General features: G+C 47.0%; 1 protein-coding gene across 4 annotated transcripts in view; it reads left to right on the top strand.

Moving 5' to 3' along the window:
• The window catches only part of EPB41L4A (erythrocyte membrane protein band 4.1 like 4A), an 821,385-nt gene that overhangs the window by 153,907 nt on the left and 640,908 nt on the right, over window positions 1–26,570 (top strand). For all 4 annotated transcript variants that reach the window (XM_085632598.1, XM_085632596.1, XM_085632597.1 and 1 more), the window contains exon 2: window positions 3,412–3,516. In XM_085632598.1, coding sequence (XP_085488724.1) covers window positions 3,412–3,516 — 105 coding nt within the window. The remainder of the gene's footprint in view (window positions 1–3,411; window positions 3,517–26,570) is intronic.

Genomic DNA, 26,570 nt, shown 5'->3' with positions numbered 1-26,570 from the left:
TGTGTTCAATGTTGGTGATGTAGTATACATCAGGAAAGTGGTTGTGTGAAAAAGGATGAAGAGAAGTTTGGAGAACCCGTGGTTATTGACAAAGGGTGTGGTAGTGTGGTTACGCTCAATGGTAATAATTGGTGGGATGCTGTAAGAGTAGTGAGGCATTATTCTCACAATGTCTAAGAGGATGTTACTAAATGAGTTAGTTTGTCTGGTCTTCAATATAAACAGGAACAGGGCAACAGTCTTGTTTCTGTAAGCAGGAGCACACAGATAAAATGCCTTCCATGGAAATGTAGATAAGCTTATAATTGTATAAGTATTCATTAACTTTATGTTGTAATATTTTTAATTACTGAATTCATTATGCTGTGTTTTATTTAGTGTTAGTTGTTTGGTTTGTAGGTTTTGGTTGCATTGTTTTGTTTATATTTTTGTTACAGCAATCTTATGTTTTTTTCCAGTTTTGTTTTGCTAAGGAGAAATGTAATGTGGTGTTCTAAGCAGAATGATATTACATCATTGTTTATCGAATATTACCTTTTGAAGACCGGGACAGTGGCTGTGAATGGATGCGGATGCAAGGGCACTTCTTGGCAGCTCCTCCAGATGTAGTTGTGACAAATAAACATTCTTATTACAAAAGCTGGTGTTCAACGCATGAGTTACTACAGAAGCCTAGTACATTTTCTCCACAGATCACCCACTGCGAGCAAAGGCGGAAGGATTTTCAACAGCTTTTGAATGCTCTGGTTGTGGATGCATGACCCTGCCTTTTCTCACTGGGTCCTGCTTTCATTATGGCTGGTTTTCGGCTGTGGGCTGCCTATTGGTGTGGCTAACCGCGGAAATGGTTGATCCAGGCTTTATTGTAAAGCCTCTTGTGTAAAGAGCATGCATTGGCAGTCATTTATCAAAATTCAGCCAAGGCTGTCTTGATCCACTGCTGTGTTTTGAGAGATTCTGTGACTGGCGGGTACTGACTCATATTATGTTGGCTGGCTGTGTGTGGTTTCATGAACCAGAGAAGACTGTAGACAATGAGACACAGCAATGGTTCGGTTCATCGGCTGCTCAAAGACGGAAATTCAGTGGCACAATTGACCAGTAGCCATGGGAGGCCATCAAAACTGTCTGCTTCAGTAATCATCCTAACACAGGCAGTAGTTTGCTCTCACATGCCACACATGCAGCGGGAAGGATGTGTGTGTCTATTCATTTTTTAGTCTTCTGTTAATGTGGAACTCGGTTTGCACTGAAATTATAAATTTCTACTAAATATTTTTAGTCTGTGTCGTTTAACCTCACGTGATGATGGCAATCTGTGGACGTGTTGTGTCTTTGAGAAATAAGCCTGTTCGGTGTCTGCTTTTCTAAAGAAATGTTATCGGTTTCTACCGAATTCATTTGGGTATTGGTTGCACATACTTCATTCGTTGACATCTGTGTGCAAAGCGTGTCAAGTGCAGTACCTTTAAGCAGAAACCATGGCCGAAATTGGTGGCTAGGGAGCTACTGATATACAGAGAGCAACATTTCACAAGCTGTCAACATGTAGACCGCTATTATATTACCACCTGTTCCAGGAGCTAGCCCAGTGATAGGAGTGCAGGGTGGGGATTGTGCAGAAACTCTTCACCACTTTTCTCAGCCATGATGCAGAGTACCTGGAAGGGAAGCAAGTGAAAAATAAGAACGGACTGAAGAAATCGTGAAGGGTGGCCGGACAGTCAACTTGTAAGCCTCAGTGGGCCTCATTCACAGTAAAAAGTAGGGAATGTACTCATACAGTTGGATTATATATCTGACTTTTGAATTTCACAAATTAATCAAGGAGAAAGCCTGGGGTGATGAGACATTTTCAAGTATTTCTGCATGCCTACACCTCACAACGTACCTTCATGAGTAAATTTAACACATATTAGAAAACTGAAATGCTGAGAGCTCCACTGAAGGCAGTGCAGTTACTTAGGGCCAATGGTGGGCTGTATAGGCCTTCTGCTCCAGTTTTCCAAAATTTGCCTTTCTGTTTCTCCAGTTGTAATTTAGAACATTCTACCTCAAATTGGTTGAATAATTTAATAGCCTTGACCCTCCTACCTTGAGTTATGCCAGTTTTTAAAGACCCTCTCCTTTGTTATAGGCCTTTGTCTGTGGTTCGAGCCTATAATTTGGGAGAGAGCTTTTAACTACTGGTACAGCCCAAGGCAGAAGAACTATGAGCCTATATGGTGCAACAACTGCACTACAAAATCTTTCTTTTTTTTCTCAGAGAGAAGCCCTTACCCCTGCTCCACCACAACCGTGGGGGAGATCCCTCCTCACTCTGACTGTGAACATGGATTTACACTTGTTCTTTGCAGGAGTAAATAGCTGAACATATCTAGAGGTGGAATGAGCTGGGAAATTTGTGGTTGTGCAAAACCTCCCTTGACATTAACACCCTGGAAAGGCCACTCCCAACCCTTGGTAAAGTTTTACTCACAGATACAAGAATGTGCCAGCGAATCAGTTGCACGTTGAAATCTATGTTCTGTGATCCTAGGAATGGATTTGGTCTTGAGAACCAGGCCATTTGCTAGCGTAGGTTGAATTTAGGTGGGCAAATCGATTTGAGAATTGGGCCCTGTGTATCACTGTGCAACGCCACACATTTGGTTTGGTGAACCCCGACCTTTCTTGAGACATATTCCCAGCTTTTTACAACTTTACTTCCCTATGGCCTTACAGTACAGCTTTGCAACAAGCGTTAATAGTCTTTTTAGCTTCAAGATTCACAGCCTTCTTAGAAAATATGCGTTACAGAGGAAATAATTTGGCACGTGTACTAACAATTGTGATAACTGAAAAGTGTGAAAGTGCACGTGTCTAGATTAGCAGCACGCCTGTTTCTTTGTCAGTTTGGCTGCTCCCACTAGAATGAATGAGACAAAGCCGCCTGGGTTCTGCCCCTCTGTATCCACCCTCCTCTGGGTATCAATAGTTTAAATATTGGTTCGGAATGAGTCTACTCTACTCGATCTCCTACCATCCGTGTTTTGTTTGCATTTCTCTATATTGTTGCCAAGAGGTTTATAACTTTAATGATGCTGCTGCTAAAAGAATCTTGTGGTGCCCGTGTTTTCCTATTGGTTTAGTACCCCCAGGCGCGCAGACTCAGTGGCCGCAGTCCCATATGTAGAACATGTCTCCAGAGAGGCCACTGTCCCAACCCATGGTGGCGGATAGGTTTGTACACCGCCGGCAGCTGCGCGCTCTCAATGCATAGTTTCTTGGTGGCTCACAAGTAACCTTTCCCGATCAATAAAAGCGTCCCCTGCGCCAGACAAAGCAGCAGTAAATGCTTGAACGCGGCGAGCAGGCAGCGCAAAGCCGAGTCCCTCCTTCTGAAAGGCCTCTCTGCATTCTTTCCCACAGAAGTCGACCAAAGGCTCGGTTGTCCTGGACTACGTCTTCCGTCACCTCAACCTCGCGGAGATCGATTACTTCGGACTGCGCTACTGCGACAAGAGTCATCAAACGGTGAGTAGGAACCTCTATTAATGTGGTAACTGTCATTATAGTCGTACTTATCATGTGTTCCTTCCAGAATGGAAGCTTGCCCGGTGCGGGTGTCAGCTCCCCAGGCCAGTGGTTCTTGGGCTCTGCTGTTGGGCTAAACATACGAATGTCAAAGCAGCAGTAAACAGAGAACCATTTCAGCACGGTCCACCCTCCACAGACATGTAGCCTCCTCTGGTGACACCCAGTCCCAAATCTAGGCTTAACTGGCCAATTTGTACCTTGAAACAAGCATTTGCAATGCAATAGCTCTCGCATTTATGAGAGTTTGAGCTATTGGCATTGTAACTGACAATGCCTTGTATTTATCTGTTTAAAACAGATAAGCAAAAGGCATTGTCATTTACAATGCCAATAGCTTGAACTCTCACTAATGCGAGTCCGATTGCATTGCAATTGCGTGCTAATTTTTTAAAAAAGCGTTAGGGGAGATCGTGTCCTTCTGCAATAGCAGGCAGGACAAAGCTATTTGAGAAAATAGTTCTTGGAGGCTGTTATTAAAGCCTACTGAGCAACAACACACGTAACAAGGGTTGTCCTCATGGGAGGTTACAACGAGACAAGGCTGTACTAAGGAGGGACTACTAAGCTTTTTCACCAATGAACAGCCACAGTTTACAGTGGACAATGGCACAAGCCAATGAAAAATGTGGGCAGAGTGGGCGGAGCTTCAAGTCCCCACCTCAATACAGCATGCCTCGCAGAGCAAGCTCAACCTATTATGACCACTGAAGGATGTGCAAGTGCATTACTATCATTTACATGTCTCAAGCTGAAGTATCGGGCAACACGGCGCAAGACTCTCTTATAGTAAGTAAGCCTGCTTTAATTAGAACAGGCCATATGTCTAAAAATTAACCTTATTTAATCCGTTACAAGTAACTTACTCCCGCCTCACTAATAGAATCGCTATCAATAACTCCACCCACTGTTAAGCCTTCCTTTTCTCCTCCATATCCGGCCACTGTCCAACACCAACACTGCCCTCCTACTGCTGTTTCTGGCCGTCCATTTAATCTTCATCCTCCTCAACTTTCAGAGCCTCACAGCTCAGTACTGCCCTACAGCCCCCCCCTCCAGAGCTGACGCCCCCTTCCAGGAGCCTACCCCCCCACCTGCCTGTAGCAGCACCACCCTCCCTTTCTTTTTTCAAAGAAGAGCTGGACCTATCCCCCAGCCAGTGGTCGAAGTGGGGGAAAAAAAGTAGGGGAACTGTGGGCGGAGAATCAGAGGGCGGGAATAACCCAAGGTTTGGACCAGTGGGCGGAGCCAGAGGTGTGGCCAGAATGCGCAAATATCCCAATTTTTAGTATTTGTTTGGCATTTCACTGCCCAGTTTAATCAACCAATGGATACACATGATTATTTAAGGTTATGAGTTATTGACATTAAAATACATTCACAAAGTGGCATATGCTTCTAATCACAGAATGTCCTAAATATGACAAAATGTGGAAGCCTAAGCCATTTGTCTCCGAGCCATGGAGTTTTATGTTATCAGCACTTCTCCCTTTTTCCACAACATCAGTTCAAACATCAATAGCAAAATATCCTAGTTTGCAAATGTTTTCTATATAATTATGGCTCTGCCATAAGATCTGCTGCATGATCTGACCATTTAAACTAATACATTGTTTGTAGCTCAAACATATTCAATGTTAATAATAAAATGTGACTTGCGTTGCTGCGGAGTGGATGGCCTATTGCAAAAGTTGACTGATCGCCTTTCTCACTGCTGCATTTGTATGTTACATTGGCACTAATAAGGCAAAATCTTTCCAGAGACGGTTAGCGTGGGTACACGTCAAAATAATAAAATATCAGAAAATATACTGCATTACGCTGCAGCCTTTTTTAATGCACAATTTAATCATCACTGTGGCATAATTTTGTTCTCCTTTGCTGCATAATTAATTCCAGTGGCCCCACAGCAGGCTGCACATGTTAAAAGTGCTTGTGCATGAAGCAGTGAGATTGTGAAGTTTGCGAACTTAGTTTAGTGCAACTACTGCATTGCCAATCCCTGGTGAGTTGCAGCTACTACTGCTGAAATAAGGCCAATGGAGGTACCAATTGGTGAGGCAGACTGGCCTCAAGGGCAGGGCCGGTATTAGCACTGGCGGCGCCCTGTGCATTAATGTTTGTTGGTGCCCCCCAATGACCACCTCCGCCACGGATTCCCTCACTACCACCCTTTAACAGTGCACCTCAAGTCTCCATAACCACACTCTCTCTCCGTTGCATTTAATTTGATTTACAGTGCCACTCATACCATTGTAGGGTGTCAGAGCACTTTACATCACACACATTACACAATCAATATGTGTGTAAATCACTGTATAGAAAATGTTACATAAAACTAAGGACTACAAGGTGCAGGAGTCACATGACAACCATACTAGTAGGCTGTATAGTTTACTAGAACATTGGAATGTTGGAAGCTCCATTGAAAACAATGGCGTGCTCCGGGCTTATAATGGTTGGTATAAGCCCGGAACTCCAACATTCCAATGCTTCTTTGTTCACATCTCTGGCTGTGAACAAAGGCTTCAAGGAGCCTGAGGGGATTTGAATCCCCTTGCGCTCCCTGAAGGCTTTGTTTTATTTCTTAGAACTTTCTGCCCTCTAGTGGCAGAATGTTCCAATAGTCTTCTAGCCCTTCGTAGCAGGGCTATACCGGCTATTAAAGTCCCGCTGCTTTATCAAAGCCCCTCGCCTTCGGCTCGGGTCTTTAACGATGCAGCAGGACTTTAATAGCCGGTATAGCCCGCTACTGTGGGCTATAAGGCTATAATAGTGATTGGTCTGGAGAAACACAAACTCATAATTTAAAAAGTAATACCAAGGTTGGGGGTTCTCTTTAATAATCAGAATTGTTTTCTATTTAAAAGAACACTCTTTGCAACATTAGGATAATCAAAGACGGGGGGAAAACATAACACTCTAATTTATACCTTGCAGCTTGTATGCAGCTCTTAGATCACAGTTAATAGTTCACTGTTCTATGTTAGGATTTTAACTTATAAATTGCAAGTAACAAAAGGATCTCTCTGAAAAAAGCAGTAGCCCAATGACCTATTTATATTATGTGCACTTTGTGATCTGCATGGTACATGTTCTTTGCAGCAGGCACATTTACCCGCTGAGGTACCTTTCCATGAGTCTAAACTTCCACTAGACAAAACTCTGATCTCTCTCTAGGAAGAACATTAATCACCAGATTCATCATGGCATTTTTATTGTTGCTGAAAATTGCTGGAGGCCAGGAAGGAGGCAGCAAGAGCTTTTAAAACCATAGAATACTTACAAAAATGATGCCTCCACCCAAAGTCAGCACCCGGTGCGTTCACACCAGTCGCACCGCCCTAGAGCTGGCCCTTCTCAAGGGTCCTAGGTCCTCAGTGACAGAGTCACTGTCACTCTATGGTGTGCTGCTTCATAGGCCTACCCGCAAGACTGGAGGTGAACTTCAATATAGATTGTGGTGGACAAGCCTTGAAGGTTAACTTAAACTTGTCTTGCTAGGGTCCACCTGCTGGTGCTAAGACACCAGGGCTTCTAAGGTCTTGCGAAGCCTTCTAAGGTCTAGCATGGGATTGTGCTCCCTCAGGAGATTGGTCTGGTTGACTGGCTATTAAGGCTGAATCTGGCTCCCCAGTTCCAAATTCGGCGGCTCTGGCCATAGTGCCACATCCTCTCCCCCACTGAACACCATAGTGCCCCACTGAGAAAAATTCACACTGCCTTCAACTACAACGCAATTGTTGTCGGCTATAAACACCTGGATGCAGCTCAATTTAAATTACGCACTGGACAAGAGCAATTTGCGGCATACAAAATAAAAGTAACATCATTTTGGAAAAAGCAGACACTCATAGGGAATGCAAAATTTAGCAAACCATGTGAAAAGTAAGCAGGAGCAACATGGTTACCTTAACACTTTTACACTCACTATTCAGAAATCAGTGAGCAGTTTTGCCTGAAAAGTTAAGGACATGACTACAGGGCCCTGTTCATTGCTTATATCCTTACAAAACTTAAGCAGTATGGCAAAAAAGACCACATCCCTGAACGCAGTACACATTTTGTTTTCCAGTCCATGCATTGCAGTACCTCCAGGATTGGTGCACTAGTTCCAAGCCTGGGGAAAACAAAAATAGCACTTCACTAGCAAACTCTGTAAAAGTGGGGTTAACGTGTTTGGGTGTGAATAAAATCAAACTGGCCTGTTTGCTACCACTCTGTCTTACTTTATTTATTCTTCAAATTTTTAACCTTTTATTCCCGATGCTTACTATGGAATTAAAGTTTCAGAAGAATACAACACTTCCAGAAAAAGTGTTTTTCTTCTTTGGGTCCATTTCACAGGCGAGCAATTGAAAGAAAGGAGAGGAAAGAGTGAGAGCCCCTTCTTGAAGTCACGGTTTTCAGTAAGAGAGGAACTGCTAGACAGAAAGAGAGGGAAGAAGGAAAGAGTGAGGGGGCGCTGAAGCGGCAGAGTAGAAGTGGACACGGTCTTTCTCTTCTCTGGGCAAGAAGGAAAAGACAGAGTCCTGTTACTTCTCTGCCGCCCCACCCGTCCCCGAACGCCGAGCTTTTTCTATAGGCCATGCCGATTTCTTACGTCCTGGGACGCATTTTCAAAATAAATAAGTAGGGGAACAGAATCTTTCGAATTTAAGAAGTAGGGGCCAGGGCCGGACTGGGAACCAAAACCGGCCCTGGCAAAGTTCTCCCCCCTCCCCCCCCCCCCTGTTGGGGGTGCAGCCGAGCTCTTTGCCAGGGCTGGCTTTCGGCCGATTTTGTTACAGGGCCGATTATGCAGCTATGCTGCAAAAACGGCCCTGTAACAAAAGCGGCCCCCAGGGGCCCAAAACAGGCCCCCACCCCTGCGGCGCACCGGGGGATTGCCCGGTGCCCGATACCACCAGTCCGGCCCTGGTAGGGGCACACCGTGCCCTGCCGATCCCGCCCACTTCGGCCACTGCCCCCAGCGGTGACAATGACCTTTCCTGTTCCCACCAAAGCCAGCCGTAGACAGTGAAACAACTCACCCATGTTCCACCACCTTGGATGCTTTCAATTACAGGGAGTGAGGACAGCAGCCGGCGAAACACACTAATTGCGCACATTATGCCGGTGAACCGGGACAGACTGTTCACAATGGGACACAATGATAATTTGGTTCATCACCTGTACACAGTGATTCAATTTCACAATTGCCCAGGTGCCACGGGAGGGCATCAGCACTGTCTGGGTCAGTAGCCTGGCAGACCCGCCCTTTAACCATTCCACACGCCGCGTGAAGGAGCTTTCCATTGGTTTGTCAGGCCTGCTTAATGTGAGGATTCAGCTGTAGATCTTCCTTTACAACGAAGCGATAAGAATGCATGGTGAAGGCAATCTGTTGACCCGTGTCTCTGGGCCGATAAGCCTGTTTCATGTCTGCTCTTTCAAAGGAATGGCATGGAGGTCTGCATCCGTAGGTGTATTGTTGGTGGATGAAGGCATGAAAGAGGAAGCCATCAGGTCCGGACTGGCGCTACCTGGTACCGGCGCTTTCCCGGTAGGCTGGCAGGGTGCGGGCCAGTTTAGCTGTTGGACGGGCCAGTTTTATTGCTGGGGACCGAGTGCTTATAAATAAACAATGCAAAACAAATGGCTACAAAGTGTGCTCCAAATGGGTGGTTCTAGTCTCCTACGGGGTCGTCACGAGCAGCGCTGACTATCAGGGCTTAAGGGGGCAGGGATGAGTGACTGATTATAATCATGAATTTAGAAACATTCATGCCCCAAACCACCACCCTGACAACTATGTTTTTCGTGAACCAAAAGCAAGCTGTCTTTTTCCCCCTATACACGTGTCTTAGGGTGGTACTGTAGATGGAGTAACTACATAGTCTTGCATTTGTGCAGTGCACACAATGAACTGATGTATTTTAAGGTGCTCTCTTGTGACGAAGAAGGAAAAGGAGGCACTGTGAAAAAAGTAAATGCGTAGGATCACACATTCTGGTCAAGTGGAAGCCGAGATTCCTGCACGTTTTCGTGCAATTCAAACACTATATGGTTGTCGCGTTCTTTAAGTGTTGTGTTGAATTATTTGAGAAGCTAAATCAGTGCTCTATGGTAAGTACATCCAGGCTTTGCAAGTTTCATCAGGATTGGTGGTAGTAGTGTTTAAGGAGGGTGATGTTTTTATGCAACAACTAAAATGAAAACCAGAGAACTCATGCAGGCAGGTGCATTAAGTGACTGCATCTGTCTGAAAGTGGATACCTGGGGGGTCCATAGGACCCTAACCCCCCTCAGTGCGCCTCCTGACAGCTTCTTTGCCTCTGCACCTGTGTCTATAATACGGCACAGGCGCAGATGCGAAGGGATTCCCTCATTTTCAAGGGGCCACACCCCCATGCAAATGAGGGAACACCCTCTGATGAGAGCTGTGGTGCTGTATGTGCTCCAGCGCTATCTGTGTTACAGAAAGGGCCACACAAGCGTCTGCGGCCCTTTCTATAATAAAAAATTGCCCCTGGGGTGCACAAAGCAGGCACAAGTGCCCATTGTGCCCCCAGCGTACCTTGCATAAGACAGCCCCAGTTTGTAATTTGTAAGTGTACCACCATCAAGTGAAACTGTTAGAAGGCAGTGACCACAGCATGAAGGCCGAGAGGCTCTTCAACACCAATCTGCAACCAGGGGTGAGTCCATAGAATTCTGCCTTGCGGACTGAAGATCACAGCAAAATTCTAAGGTCACAGTGCTATTGAATTATTTGGATCTTTTTTTTATTAGTGCTATTGTTTTAATTCAAAAAGCAACGGCCGCGCTAGCTCTGACTTACTAACAAAGGCTTGCATAGGGCCTTCATCTCTACATGAGATTCTGCGTCATTCAGTCTTGCACACACTTCTTTAAAAAAAGCAACCAACATATTTGATCTTTGACTCACAACGGGGATTTCATTAACTGACCTATTTTATTTATTCAGTCGGCAGTGTGTGTATTTGTATAGCGCAAGCTTAGCTCAGTGGGAAGCAGCAGCGGTGGCTCCTCCACAATGGCGCAGAAGTGTCGCCCCACTGCCTGGCTCAGAGCCACCAAAGGAAAAAAAAAATGATGTTCTAGCACCGTTTTATTTTTCATTTGCCGGCTCTGAGCCAGCTGTGCAGAGAGGGTTGGGGCATGGAAGGCGGGAGGAGGAGTGCTTGTGTACTCCCTATGTGTGCATATGTGTTTGGCCAGCCAGCTCGCAAAACCCACCTTCGAAGCCATGGACGTCACACCGTCCCAGGAACTCAGCGACAAGCTCAGCTCCTACTTCCATCTGAAGATCAAGGCCCTCTATGACAAGTTCAAGCGAACCTACCACAAGCACCAACCCCCTACCCACCGCCGCCGATAAGCCGACCATCACGTCCTGGGATCCCGCGACCGTCGAACTCATCACAGCGACCATGAAGAGAACCCACTCTGGACCCCCTACGGACCCCGGCGCACCGCACATCTTCCACAGGGCCGCCACCATCATCACACCCGAACTAGGATGCACCATCAACGCCTCCCTCAGATCCGGCATCTGCCCAGACGACTGGAAACAGGCGGAAGTAAAACCCCTCCTCAAGAAACCATCAGCCGACCCAACGGGCCTGTAAAACGACTGGCCCATCTCTCTCCTCCCCTTCGTGGCCAAAGTCACTGAGAGACTCGTAAACACCCAGCTGACCACCTTCATAGAAGAGAACTCCATCCTGGATGCCTCCCAGTCGGGATTCCGCAGCAACCACAGCACCAAAACCGCCCTCCTCGCTGCTACCGACGACATCCGCATGCTACTTGACCAGGGACACACAGCGGCCCTCATCCTTCTAGACGTCTCCGCAGCCTTTGACACCATTTCACATCGCACTCTCGCAGCCAGACTGCACGATGCGAGAATTGAAGGAGCCGCCCTTGACTGGATCCAATCCTTCCACTCCAGCAGAACCCAGAGGATCCGACTCCCTCCCTTCCTCTCCAAACCCACGGAAATCAACTGCGGAGTACCCCAGGGATCTTAACTCAGCCCCACGCTCTTCAACATCTACATGGCCCCCCTCACCCACATCGTCAGACAGCTTGGGCTCAGCATTATATCCTACACCGACGACACCCAGCTCATCCTCTCACTCACAAAGAAGTCCGAAAACACCAGACTCTTTTTCCAGGAAGGAATGAAGAACATGGCAGCCTGGATGAAAGACAGCTGTTTGAAGCTCAACTCTGAGAAGATCAAGGTCATCATCCTCGGACCCTGCACCTCCGCCTGGGACAACATCTTGTTGCCCGCCGCCCTCAGGAGCCCACCCACCCCCACTGACCATGCACAAAACCTCGGCATCATCCTCGACTCCTCCCTCTCCATGAACCGCCAGACCAATGCCGTCGCCTCCACCAGTTTCAACTGCCTACGCAGCCTCCGCAAGATTTTCAAATGGATCCCCCCGACTGCAGGAAAACTGTCACCCATGCACTCATAACCAGCAGACTGGACTACGGCAACGCCCTATACGCCGGTATCAACAGAACCCTTCTACACAAACTCCAAACCATCCAGAACGTCGCAGCCAGACTCATCCTCGGGGCACCACATCACGAACACATGACCCAACACCTCCGAGACCTCCACTGGCTCCCTGTCGAGAAGAGGATCACCTTCAAACTCCTCACCCACGCCTACAAATCACTCAACAACATTGGACCCGAGTACCTCAATGATAGATTATCCTTCCATGCACCCAAGAGGAACCTCCGATCCGCCAACCTCGCTCTGGCGGAGGTACCCCACATCCGCGGAAACAGAATAGGCGGGAGAGCCTTCTCCCACATTGCAGCCAAGACCAGGAACGAGCTCCCTGTGAACATCAGACGTGCCCCGACCCTGCATGCGTTCAGGAAGGACCTCAAGATCTTGCTCTTCAACTGATCCGGAGCTTCTGCTCCTCCCCCCCCCCCCCAGCACCTTGAGACCCTCTTGGGTGAGTAGCGCACTTTATAAAACCCTGATTGATTGATTGATCTCAGGCTGACCAAAACACACATGCGCACTTAGGTTTCTCCAGACCGGCTGCATTCAGCAGCCAGGCTGGGAAACCCCACAGACTCCCTGAGCGGAGCGTTTTACCAGCCTGCCCAGGCCAATCCCTGCGCTGCTCTGCGTTACGGGGATTGGACGGGAGTCTGCCTCAGGGGCTTCTTGGACGAGGAAGAGGACAGCACAAGCGGCACAGGAGGCAGCCGGCGGCTTCAGGTAAGTTCTTTTTTACAAATGTTACTGGCACCCCCCCCCCCCCCCCCACACACACACACACACACACATGCGATCGTCCCACCACCCTTTGTTATTGGCATCCACCACTGGTGGGAGGCTGAAAACTGTCAAGGGTTGTGCACCGATTTTTATCTGTTAGTGAAGACAAGAGTGTACGAAGAAGATGCAGAGCAGGCGACATGATGCGGGCGTGACTGGACTCAGACCGTCAAGGGGGCATGACCCTGCGAGCCATGATATACTATGGTCAGCAAGGTCTTTTCAGTTTTGCCTCTGTTTTAGTTAATCCTTTTCAAAACTGTCTGTGACTTGATACAAGCCCGCAGCAATTCCATTGAGAATGAAACACCGTTGCAATGTTACAAATTTCCTTTGTACATCGGTGTTCTACTGGCTATGTTTTCATACCACCGGATGTATGAGATCCTTCTTGTAATCCTGGCGTTCTCACATACCCAAATTGTGCGATTCTCGGCAAATCATTTCATCTGCCGGTACCATCTCAGATGTCGTCCATTGCCGGAATCTGTTAGAGACTCCCACCAACGCTGCATGCAGCCTACCCAAAACAGGTTAATATTATTCCATTTAATAACATTTACATTTATGGCGAGGGACTCCGGCATAACTGTACTGTGCTTCTAAGGCCCCGATTCCAGGTTGTGCGGGAGAGGGTGGTATTTGTACAATGGCAGTAAAAACCATTGCCCCAGCATGAGGTATTAAGTGACTGCGAGTTTTTAACTTTGGATTCGGACATAACATGCAGAATTGGTATTTAGTGCACTGCAGCCCACATATTTGGAATTGTTTCTTAATAAACATCAGCAGGTTTGTCCTGCCGGAATATATCAGGAGAAACTGCAATAGTGTGATAATATCCTATTTGCACAGAGACAGTGCTTAGTTTGTGCCAGTGTTAGCCAGTGCTCAGTAAAGCGAAAAGGAGCAGAGTGTTTAACAAGGCATTCTTATACCTACAGGTCATCTGTTCTAGTCCAGATTGTCATATTTGTAGCAGTGTGAAAGTTAGTAGGTGACGATAATACTAGTATTCGATAATACTAGTATTCAATAATACTAGTATTCAGCAGTTTTGGTGAGATTAATAGATGGTGCAAGTTGCAGTGGCCTCCTAGGAATATTTGCAATCCTGGCAACTTAAAAAAAATATATAAGCTCTGCACGGGACTCAAGATTTAGCCCTGAACTTGCAATCAGGGCCTCATATATACATAAATATGTTTGAACAAAATTCGCAATATTATGTGAGTTGACAAAAGGGGACCTTCTTTCATGCATGTGCTGTGTGCAATCTGCTGGTATGGTTTCAAGAAATGTTGGTGCCATATGCAAAGTGATACTTAACTGCCCCTTCCTGGAAGGTGCCCACATTATATAAACTGTAGGGGCAATAGGGCACCTGCTGGAGCCGAGACATCCACCCTGTGTTGACATCCCAAAGACTGGCCACATTGTTAAGACCGACAGGTTTGGCCATTCTGGGTGGTTATGTAGCCTATAAATAACCCCTATGCGCCTCTGACCTGCATGAACATGTGCCTGCGAGTTGGCGGGAAGGAGCCTTCCTTTCGCAGTGTGGTCGCACAGTGTGTGACTGGATGGCCTCGGCTGTGTGCCTTGTCTCTGAAGCGCTGGCAGGGACTCTTGCATCAAGGAAGGCGGCATACAAAGAGACATTGGGCCTCATTTATGTTATTTTTCGGTAGGGCAGAGCAGTAGGCTATCCTGCTGCACTGCCCTACGGCAAAAGAAAAGGGCAGGTATATATGAGATAAGGCACATTCCTGTCCTTGCCCTTGCGCCGGCGCACAATGGGCTGCCGTGCGCCACCGCAGGCACCTTTGACACCATGGTGCAAGGGTGCCTGCGTTGAGAGGATGATTTCTGCACAAAAACAATCACAAGAGGCTTTTCCCTTTTTCTATGTGTGCTGTAGAACGCAGCACACATAGAACAAGCATTGGCAAAGCCAATAGGTCTCGCCTTTGGGATCTTATAAGTGTTTAGCCAGAGCTATTGGCTTTGCTAATGTGTTTAAGCTATATTGTGGAGTATTGTGGCTTGCGTTCAGCATGTTGCAAAGTTTTAATAAAAAAAGCTGGAGGTGAGTGGCCCTGCAGAAAAAGTAATGTGAGAAGGATGCTGCTGCAGGAGAATGTGTATTATGTGGATTTTCTCATAGGATGATGTTCATTTAGGATAAATTGTCTTATGGGTGTTGTAGGCATAGAAGGACTGTTTGAGGGTGGTGTGCTTCTAAGAGGGTCGATTCTATATGGAGCTTAGTTTTATAGGGCACGATGTTCTAACTGTAGTGTGCTTTTCAGTGAATTTTGGTGGAAGTGTTTTAAAAGGGGAATCTTTCCCATACGAAAAATAGTTCGAGGGTGGGGGGTTGGGGGAGAATTGTTAATGTGAAGCTAAATTTGAAGAGAGAAGCAGCAAAACATGAAATGTGAACTTTATTGGCTGCAATATCGGAAAACTTACCCTAAAAATGTAAGTTTGCAATCACAGTGAAGGGTGAATTAGGAGGGTTATTGGGCGCTGTACTGATGTTAATTTAGGGTGGAGTGGCTTTGTCGCTTGTTTACTAGCTCTGCCGCCAAAAAAGGAGGAGGCGGGAAGGAGCCGGGGGAGGAAAGGAAGGGGTAGGGGAGGAGGAGGCGGGGAGGTGTTTTCCAGCTTTAACAAGTCAGCGAAACTGAAAGCAACATTTGTAACATGACCCACGCAGATGGCACCCTGCGAGTCTGCAGTGGTATAATAAAAAGAAATGTCGCCCCCAGGTAAAGATCGTTATTATTGGTAGGAGATGTAATGTGGCTTTCATAAAGTTGTACATATGGATGCTGTTTAAACAGCAAGCTGGCAAGTTTCTTATTGAGATGAGAATGTTGTTCGAAAGTTTCCATTCCGTTTGCGCTGTAACAGTTTCAAATGACTCTTCCCAACACTGCTTATTTTTTCAGACCCACTCTTTAAACATCCTTGCTGACATTTAGACAAAGTCCCTCGGCCAGTTGTGATAAAATAGGTGATATCAGCACCTTGTATTCTTTGGCAACGCTTAGAAGCAACCGCGTTAATTTAAAATATGAAACCGGGCGCAGTGGTGGGCTGCAGTAACACAAAGAGAATAAGCAGGAAGTGGGATAAGGGAGGGGGTAGGGGAGAGAGGCACGCAGGCTGGCAAATGGTGAGCACTTTCGCGGCCGCTTTGATGTTCTCAGTGGCCGCACAGCTCACTGTGAACATCAAAGCGGCCGCAAAATGATCACGCAGGCTGCCAAATGGTGCGCGCGCCCGGCGCACATGCACTGTATTTGGAGGCCTGAAAGCACTAGTTTGCACTTCCAAATCCCCCGTTTACTAAAGCTCTTGCCAGAGCAGCGCTAAAGCGCTGGCTCAGGCTAGACCTAAAAAGGAAAACAAGGAGAAATAAACATATTACTCCTCGTTGTGCCTCCCATATGCCTCACCTGGGGAGGCATACGTTTTTGACGCTGCCTCAGATTTACGATTTCCCGTAAATCTGGGGCAGTGTCAAAATGCCATGGATGTTGCTGGGAACGGCCCAGCAACACCCATTGCACGCACCTTTAATGCAGAAAACTGTGTTAAAGGGGACAATATTTACGAGGCAGCAATAAGCCAAAAAAAGTGGCTTAGTGCTGCCTCGTATATATGGTGCAGGTTCCTGCACCACGGAATATCACAAAAAGTGACGTTCCAACGGCGCAAGGGGCCTCATAAATGAGGCCCATTGTCTGCTGCACCTGCCTGGCAGTGAGATGCTGGCGGGATGACAATGTCCTGAAAGCAGGCTAGCGATAATTCAGTCAAGAAGATAATTAAAAATAATGATTTTTAATCTGACGTAAAAGAGAAGTCGCCACAGAGCGCACCGCATGAAAAGCTCGTTATAGAGAAACTTGGTTGGAATTAGTAATGAACCGCAGGCTTCAGTAACAGTGGCGAGATGCATCAGGGAGCTAGGTTTTGAGTTACACAGGGGAAGGATCGAGTGAAGGTGTTTTCTAAAGAGAGGGATACCTTGAGTTCTCTTGAAAGAAACAGGAGCCGAAAGGGGAGGAAAGAGAGCGAGAGCGTGGGCTCGGTACGACAACAGCAGTAGGTGTAATGAGGAGTAATAGATCAGTTGATGTTCTGGTTGGATGGGCGCGGACGCGACACACAGGCCAGGCATAGGAGCCGTGTCATGGGCTCGCGCGCGGTACACAGAGCATTCTCCACTACTGATGGAGTGAGAGCCAAAATAGATTCATGTGCTCCGTCGAGCACGTGCCTGGGATGGTAAGGGTCTCCATTCAGAACACTGTCCTCCATGTCCCACGGGTGCACATAGGAGTCTCATGACTCCATGAGTCGCAGTTCATGTTATACCAAGAGCAGTACCATCATCTTAAAATTATTTTGGGTGATGAATTCATATATAAATAAGAGCTTCTTGGCTTAATTAATTTGTGCCTGCACGAGTTTGCACAGCATCATACAGAAGCAGTACATTACTGGACCACAAGGTAGTGCGTCCCACATGCATGCTATAGAGGTTAGTTTTATGGGACTTGCACGCGAACATGGTCAGACTGGGAACCCAAAGCAGCCCTGGCAATCTTCACGGACCAACCCGTGGGGAAGCAAACTGGCACCAGAAGGCTAGAAATTTTCAGTTACTGCCTGGCCCCAGAAGGCTGGAAATATTCATCTGGCTGGGTCAAGGATGCCTTTGGGTGTGCCACAAAGCGCCCAATTGTTGGTCCTTCTTGAGGTAGCCTACAAGCCCTAGATTACATCATATCTACTTCCAAACAGATACAAACTGTACATTCTGTGTATATACACACAGAATACAGAGGGTAGAGTGGTAGTAAATTGAGCTAAGGTTCATTTTAGAGTTTAGGGGTGCTTAGCGGTACAGGGATGTAAGCATTTTGTGTGTTGTAGTCTTAGTTTGCTTCTATCAAATTAATTAGACAAACACCGAATACCAATGATTTGTGAGCTTGAAGTGTATGACTGGAAACAATGTCCGTATAAACATGCAGGAAAGTTGTCATCCTACACACACAGGTGAACGCTCCTCTTACCTCCAAAAAGCTTCCTAAATGGAATGCCGCCTAGACAGAACTGCTGGAATTGGGATTGAAATCACCAACTCTCCAGGCTGCAAGCCTCATGAGGCCATATCCAGTGGAACTGTTAAAAATGCAATTCCACCATCTCATACAACTGAGTAAGGGGATTCTGGAAAATAAGAAAGAGTAGGTTAACATAACAGAAATCTACAAGAACTGGTGGCAAGACAAAGGCTCAAAAAGTGAAGATGTGAGAACAAAATCCTCGAGATCAAACATTGAAGGTCCAAAAGAAGTGAGTGAACCCAGAGTAACAGCGGTCTACCTCCAAAGAGCTCCTATCCCATGAGATTCAGAATGCCATTTAATCATAATTTCAAGGTGAGGCCCTTCAACAAATTGCCACCTTTCATCCCAGACAGAATGGAAGCTGGTTGCGGACAGCGTAGCACACAGCAGATTCATGGTAGCTCACTCAGGATTAATCTCTCCTTTACTCTATTAGTGCAACTACACAAAACACTTTGCAGTGATGCTGGCTGTGGAGTAGAGTCAAAATCAACTCAACAAGACTATTCCCAGGTGTGCAACTGGCTCACAGGTCAACCTACATAAGCATTAAGGTGTTTCCCTCTTTCACGAGAGTTGGTTTCCACTTAATGCAGGAGATCAAACCCTATGCCCCAAAGCGGGAGCTAGGCTCCTTCCAGATCCAACTAACCACCCCCAATAAACAATTACATACGAATGGTGATCGCTGATAATGATTTAAATGATCTGTGCATTTCCACCAATCAAAATCCAAAAAGCTGATGATTAAAACTTGTCTGTTCTACTTATGACGGTATGGTAAACCTTTCATTGATAAACTCCTATTGTCCCTTTGTAATTTACATTAGAGAGCTGTGTTCCAGGGCACCTTAATTTTGAACATTTCAACACTGGTAATTGCTTAGAATGGAATGCTCAGGGGCATAACCAGGCCTCTGCAGCCTTTCGGTGCAGGAGGCCCCGCCCCCAGTCATCCAGGGCTCCAGTCATCTCTAGGCCAATGAGTATCTGTGAGATATGGGCATCTCAGGGGACCCTCATCACATTCTTCTAGGCGACCCATCATTTTAGGTTACACCATTGGGAATGATCTGGCTCCATCAGGGTCCAGGCGATCCCACCACACCCATCTGCCAACCCCACTGCAGTCTTAAGAAAGGTGCACTGTGTTCTCATGTGAAGAGACCTCCAATAGTTGAAGAAGAAGTTACAGTATTCGGCTATAATATTAGTCACGAAACACAAATGTAACAAGCTTCACCTCCAAGAGCTTTCTTTTCTGGCAGCTGTCAGTGGCATAGCTAGAGAGTTATGGGCCCTAGCGCAAGACACAAAATGGGTCCTCTGTTTGAACTGTGAACTATAGCAATAATCCGGTTTCAGTAGCCCCCTCTGGCCTCTGGGCCCTGGTGCCACTGCACCTGCTGCACCCTGGTATCCCTTGTCTTCTGCTGGGTGGTTGTGAATAGTGGAGATGGTGCAGCATGAGTAGTGCGAGTGTAGGTTGAAACTGTGTCGATGTGAGTTTTGAGTGAGCTGCATGAATGCAATACGAGAGGAGGGCCCATGTGAGTGTCAAGAGAGAGAAGTGCGTGCAGATTGAGAAGAGTGGGTGCAGGGTGTTGTGAGCAGTGTAAATGCAAGGTGAGTGGTGTGCCTGTGTGTGAGTGCAGGGTGAGTGGCAAGAGTGAAGGGAGTGACTTGTGTGCATGGTGAGAGAAGTTAGTGCAGGGTGAGTGATGTGACCCTGTGAATTCCGGCAGACTATTGGGCCTGTTTGCAGTCAGGTTGAACAGAGTGCCTGTATGAGTGCAGACTGAGAGGTGTGTCCTTGTGGTTGCAGTTTGAGAGGAGGGAGTGAAGGGTGAGTGGTGTGACTCCAGGGTGAGCGATATGCTTGTTTGCATGGTGTGAGTGCAGGGTGAGTGGTGTGCCCATGAGAGTGAAGGGTTACCTGTGGGAGTGCTTATGTGAGAACACAGTGAGCGATGTGCCAGTGTGAGAGTAGGGTGAGAGAAATGACTGCAGGGTGAGTGATGTGACAATATGAATTTGAGTGAAGGGGAAATGAATTTGTGGTGAGTAATATGCATGTTTGAATGAGATTGCAGGGTGAGGAGTGAGTGTGACAAGTTGGTAAAGTGTGACATGAGTGTAGGATGAGTAGTGTGCTTGTATGACTGCAAGGTGAGTGCATAGTGTACAGTGTGAGTTCATGGTGAGTGCAGTGTGATCGCTGTGAGTGCAGGGTGAGAGATGTGCTCATGTAACTGCAGGGTAATCGGAGGGAGAACGGCGTGAGTTTATGGTGAGTGGCGTGAGTGCAGTGTTGTCGCTGTGAGTGCAGGGGGATCAGTGTGCTCGTGTGAACGCAGGGTAAGAGGAGGATGAACGCTGTGAGTGCATGGTAACAGCATAAGTGCATGGTGAGCAGTGTGAGTGCAGTGTGATTGCTGTGAGTGCAGGGTGAGCGAGGTGCTCATGTGACTGAACGGTAAGCAGAGGGAGAACAGCGTGAGTTTATGGCGAGTGGCGCGAGTGCAGCGTGGTTGGTCGCTGTAAGTGCAGGGGATCAATGTGCTCGTGTGAGCGCAGGGTAAGAGGAGGTGTGTAGAGAACAGTGTGAGTGCAGTGTGATTGCTGTGAGTGCAGGGTGAGTGTGAGCAGTGAGAATGAGTGAATTGTCTGAATTCAGGGTGTATGTGCAGGCACTTGGAGTAAATCAGCATGTTATTGACGTTTGGTGAGTAGTGTTTCAGATACAAGTTAAACTATTGCTATTATGGCATCAGTCAGGGATGGAGGAAATAAATAATTTGGTGATTCCGCACCAAACAAAGTCTTGTGATTAGCGTTGCCAGCTGACCGGATTTCTACTGTCACTGGCCAGTACAAAAAGCACCTTAAGCCAGTATTTTTAGCCGTTATCTGTGCATATTTCAAACAGTACATATAAACAGAAAGCACTTTTAAATGCGTTCTAGAGCTGCATAAATGATCCACAACTAATAATTAAAGGAAACAAAGACAGAGAAAAGTAATGTTACACATGAATACATAAGATTTTATTTACAGCCCTGGTTAGTATCACAGCCAGGCCTTTGCAGGAGCTTTCAACATCAAATGGCTGATATTTTTCTCTTTGAAAGGTGGCAGCCCTATTCCTGGTATGCCTTTTCACAAAATGCATTCTCCCTCTGTGGCAGTAAAAAACTAATGTAAGTAATAAGCAGAGTGGGGACCCAAGGGGTACTGCAACCAGTGAGAAAAAACAAAGCCTCTTTCACCAGCTCACAAAGGCATGTAAATAGACTTTTAAAAACCTGTGACAAACCCAGGTGCGACTGAGATAGGAGACCTGACACTGCCCAGCCGAGTCCAAAGCAGCTCAAGAACACCGCAACGTTTGGCATGTTGACACGGAGAAAGAGGTATTTAACATGTGTATTTTGCAGTTGGTTGTATTCCGTGACTGGGAGGGCCCAGGGTGATGTTTGGGTGGGCCTGGCCAACCTGTCCTACCCTCTAGAACCAGGCCTGTTGGGGGCTGATATTTCTGCACAGCTGCAAAACAGGCCCCTAGTAACAAAACCGGCCCCACTGCTGCAAAACTGGTTCCCAACCTTCCAGCCTCCCGGGGAAACGCCCAATGCCCGGTATGACCCATCCAGTCCTGTACACGAATGAGCACATTGTCCAAGCACAGACTTGCCATTCTAGGCATGAAAAAACAAAATTAAGGAGGGCGAGAGAAAGGAATAATAAGGCTACCGTTATCTATGTATAACAGAAAAGTAACAGCTCCTATGATGCTCGAACAGAGGCTGCTGAAAGGAGTTGGTAGAGTGCCATAACTTTGGAAATGTCCACATGTCTGAGGAACGAGGTGAGAAAACTTTACTGATTACCAGAGGGACACAGGAGTAACTCAGGCCCCTACGGTGCAGGGGCCCCCCAACTTTTTAGGGGCCTCCAACCCTTTAGGGGGTCTTCATTGAGCACAAGACCAATGAATGTCTCTGAGATATCAGAGACTCTGGGCCCCTCATCATATTCTGCAGTAGGCCCATTCTTTTGTGTTACCCCACTGCAGAGTGAGGGTTCTTACGGAAGAGTGCCTGTGAAAGTGTGCCAGGGCCCATCAAGGGCACATTGTAGGGTAGAGGTTAAAACAGTGGTTAATTTGAGCCGGTCGGGGGCACCACACGGCACAGCACTTATTTTTAGGGCCCAGCACTTGTTTTTCCTGTAGGATGTATTTACATTGTACAAGAGATAGAAAGGCTCCCTAGTGCAAGAGAGGGAAATGCACACAGATTGATAAAAAGCAGATGAAGAAAAATGGCAAAACCGTCACAAATAGAAAGCAGGAACTTGCAGGTGCAAAGAAACAGGTTCTGCGGTGTCTGGTAGTGGATTGAAGACTACCGACCTTGGTATTTGTGTAGCCGACGTTTAATCGCACCAGCCGCCGGCTTCTGAGCAGAGCTTCGGGCACCGGCACTCTTCCTTTCACAAATGAACCACTATACCAATACTCGCCATTACCACCCTGGATGTCACAGTGGGCAGGTGCTACTCGGTGTAGCTGATAATGGGAAGCCCATGATTTCCTGACTGTTGACAGTGAAGTTTCTGCCAGCCCTGTGGGAGTCCGGACCATACTGCTCTTGCTCTGTCGCGCCATCTGCATGGATGATGGGTATTCCTGACCCACAAGGATGCCAGGATGTTGGGTTACAGCCCCGTATCTGTCCTCGTGTGGCACGCTTCTCCTCTAGCAGCAGCCACATGTTCAATGGCCATCGCACCGCTAGACTGCGTCATGGCTGATACCCTACCTCCGTCGAGAGCGTGAGCAGTTCTTTTAATACTTCAACGCATGTCAATTGTAGTGGGTTTTAGGTCATGCCTCCCAGAGTACCACGTGTGCTTCGGCCTCCCTGGCCTCTCCCAAGAGTAAACCCGCTCAGAGCTGGACGAACCAGTAGGTTACAAACCCGCTTAATCCAGGATTATTAAAAGCTGAAGGTTAGGGCGTGTTTTACTGCTGCTACCTCTTTGTCAGTGGAAGTATGATGATGAATGATTAATAATATGAATGTTACGAGAGTGCAGAGTCTGTGCATCAATATGAGACTGGTTATTTAGATTGGGTGGTGCAATAGCTGCTGGTAACTGCGGCCAACGACGAAGAACAGAGCGGTAAGGAAGGAGTCTGAATGCCCTGGGCTCCTTTTTGGTTGGCCTTTAACTGGTACAACAGCTTCCACTGGGTTTTGGGAGTATTAGCACACAAACATATGGGCTATTAAAGGGTGAGCAAATGGCCTTACAAGAAAAGACATCAGCAAAGGAAGGTGTGAAACAGGTTACAGACACAGGCCAGCATTGTATATAGGGTGCACTGTCCCTGTTTGCACTGTGATCTTTAACTGGATGCACCTGGCACAGGCTGAGACAGTGTGCCCTATTAGAGAAAATCCTCCAAATCCGCCCCTGCCGTGGGGGCAGCACTTTAGTGAAAGGTGGGGAGCTCTTTGAAGCGTCCAGCCTGCCTTTCAATGTGCAGGTGGCAACCTGGCTTACATTTCAAAAGGGGGCAGAGATCCACCTGCGGGTGAGTGCGGTGAGTGCCTGCATGTGTCTCCGTGGGGCTGCCTGGGAGGGCCCTAGAAGCCCTTTTCCTTGATACAGCTATGTGACGCGCACTCAATGCGCCTCCCAACTGCTCCTTTGCCTCTGCGCGCACGTCTGTAATACAGTGTAGTCTGGGAGGCAAAGTGTTTCCTCATTGCATGGGCCACTCTCCAGCCGGATGAGGGAATGCCCCCTTGTAATCGCACTGGCTCAAAATGCGCAGCTTGCGATGTGTATTTTAAAAGGGCCACACAAGGCTCTGGAACCCCTCTTATACTACCACAGTGCCTTGGGCTGCAAGAAGCAGGCACTAACAGCCCTTGTGCCCCGGGACACGTACTGCTAGGCAGCCTATGGCATCTAATCTATGGAGGCATGTGCTGCAGCGTGTTTCATGAGATATCATGCTTCAACTATAAAAAACAATGCTTTTTGTTGCTAAAAGTGCCCCATACCACCTCTCAATTTAATAGCACACTGGACCTTTCTTTAGACACCGGTTCGTCTATAGAAAGGGCAGTGGCCTCTATTAACGTTAAAGCGCAGCATGGGGCGCTTGTTAACAACAAGCATTTGCAATGCAATAGGTCTCGCATTTTCAAAACTTTGACCTATTGGTATTGTTAATGACAATGGCTTATATTATTGCAGGTTTTTTAAAGACATAAATAGAAGGCATTGTCACTTACAATGCTAATAACTCAAAATCTCGCAATTGTGAGATCTATTGCATTGCAAATGCTTGTTCTTAAATGGTCTAGAGATGCAGCCTCTGTGGCCCAGCTGAGAATGATGTGTACACAGCTGTGCATGAAATGCATGACTGGAGGGTCAAAGGGCGGTTGGGTCTGGAGGATCTTCCTGCGCATCTGCGAGGGTCAGATGGGAGGGCTGCCTGGACTATTTACTAGTTCAGTAGAATGATGAAGGATGCCAAGACACTGGCTGGTCTGGCGCAGAGAGGGCGCGAGAAGGATTCTTTCAGAATGGTGGCAGATTCCAGCCAGGGTCTGCCAGTATGTATGGGGAAGGATGGGGCCATGGAGATTGGAGATAGGCGCTGAAGTGCAACAAGAAATAAATAAGAGCCCTGAATGACATATCTGGCAAGAGAAATGGGCTGTAAGAGTGAATACCCCAGACACAAAAGCAAGCACCCAGTGCCTCTGGGGTCTCAGTGACCGCAGGTTTATTGCCTCAGTTATTATATGAAATTAGTATTTAGCGCTGTTTATGTTTGCAGATTTGGTGCTGATGGTTACGGTTTCCCGGGACAGAATGCCACTCGCCTAAGTGATGGGACTTGTGGTCACAGTTTTTTTGTACTTGAATGTTATTCATCATTGAAGTCAAACTAAACAGAGGTATCACGCACAGCAGCGGTTACAGCATCCACTTCGCAACAGAATAAATATATAATGGGGGGGGGGGCTCCCTGGCCACAATCGTCTCATCAGGGGATGTAACTCCTTTTCTGGAGATGCAGGAGGTCTCCAGATTGGAGATAGAAAGAAAATCGTAACATAGGAAGGATGAAAGGAGAGAAAAGAGAGAACATACTAAACATTCCATCTGGGATATAGTGTGGGGGGAGCTATTCAACCGCTGGGGCCTGTAAGAGTTTGCAGATGCGCCAGTGGCCAGAGCAACCCTTCGATCACTCATCGATATTCAAGTCAATACATACATATTAAACAATGTTGCTCAGTGTTCTGAAGGTGTTCCAGGTGAAGTGTCCCTTCTCTTCCTTAGTGTAGGGGAGATAGGGCTGTCACACACCTGCCAACTAAAACAAAAATGTCACCGTATTAGGAGGGGCGGGGTCTTGGAGGGATGGGGGCGCATGCCAAGAAGTACCTAAGAGGCACTTTTACCCTGCCCCAAGCCCCTCCTCCAAATAACAAAAAGAAAGTTGTTGAGACTGGTGCTCATGTCCTACCTTCTTTTCACGCCCCTTAATGAATGTCAACAGTTCAAAGTCTCAGGAAACGAGCTGGAAACCAACAGCCATCACGTGATATCGGCGGCTCACCGGGTGATCGCGTGAAGGGAGCCGATATAGTGTGTGTCACACGGTGGCACCGTGTGAGTTGGCAGGTCTGATGTTAGTCTACGATGGGGAGGCATCACCACCCTTCTTTGAGTCTAGTTGGTTACGTGGTCTAATAATTTGCAGAGTTGATTATTCTTGCTAATTTCACCACAATTAGGTTTTTGAGTAAAGAATGTTCACTTGCAAACAAACCCGACTCCAAATTCTTGTTGAAGTATTATAAATTCCCTTGTCTATTCCTCCCTCACCGAAGAGGTGTCAGAGAACTACCTTTAAACTCTATTTTCTCCCTGTGTCTCATTGTTGGTTCTGGTCTTTTACAGTCTCTTGTTTCAGTATCAACATGGCGGTTATCACTCCTTTTTTGTCATTTGATGGATTATTTGACATGAGTCAGAAGCACATTATGCCTTAAGACATTTCGTCCATAAGGATCGGCAAGTAGGCACCCAGGTCTAATCCTTCTTCACCATTCCAGAAGCTGCAGATTCTGGGCTTACGTGTTTTCCAGTTGCTCTAGTCACCAATTGAAGGCATCTTCCCTCTGAAGTCATCCCCATGCCCTCTTGCAGCCCCTTCATTTCTCTTTGTACTTTTTTCTTTTAACGGGGAGTGCTTAGATGCACTTCTCCAGTTGTGAGTCCATGCCCCATAGTGCCAGTGCAGACTCCTGCCGCGCATCAAATTTGGAGTTCAAGACTAAGTTATCCGTATCCACTCTCTAAAGCACTTCAGCCATGTTAGACAGTATTATGGGATAACATTTCTTGAAGGTCTTGAGCAACAACTGATGTGTTGCATCTTCATTATCTCTTTACTTGCCAGGGGGATGCTTAAG

This window comes from Triturus cristatus, chromosome 2_1 (assembly GCF_964204655.1).
Source record: "Triturus cristatus chromosome 2_1, aTriCri1.1, whole genome shotgun sequence".
Taxonomy (NCBI): domain Eukaryota; kingdom Metazoa; phylum Chordata; class Amphibia; order Caudata; family Salamandridae; genus Triturus; species Triturus cristatus.
Note: the sequence above shows the minus strand (reverse complement) of the source record. Positions and strands in the feature narration are given on the sequence as shown.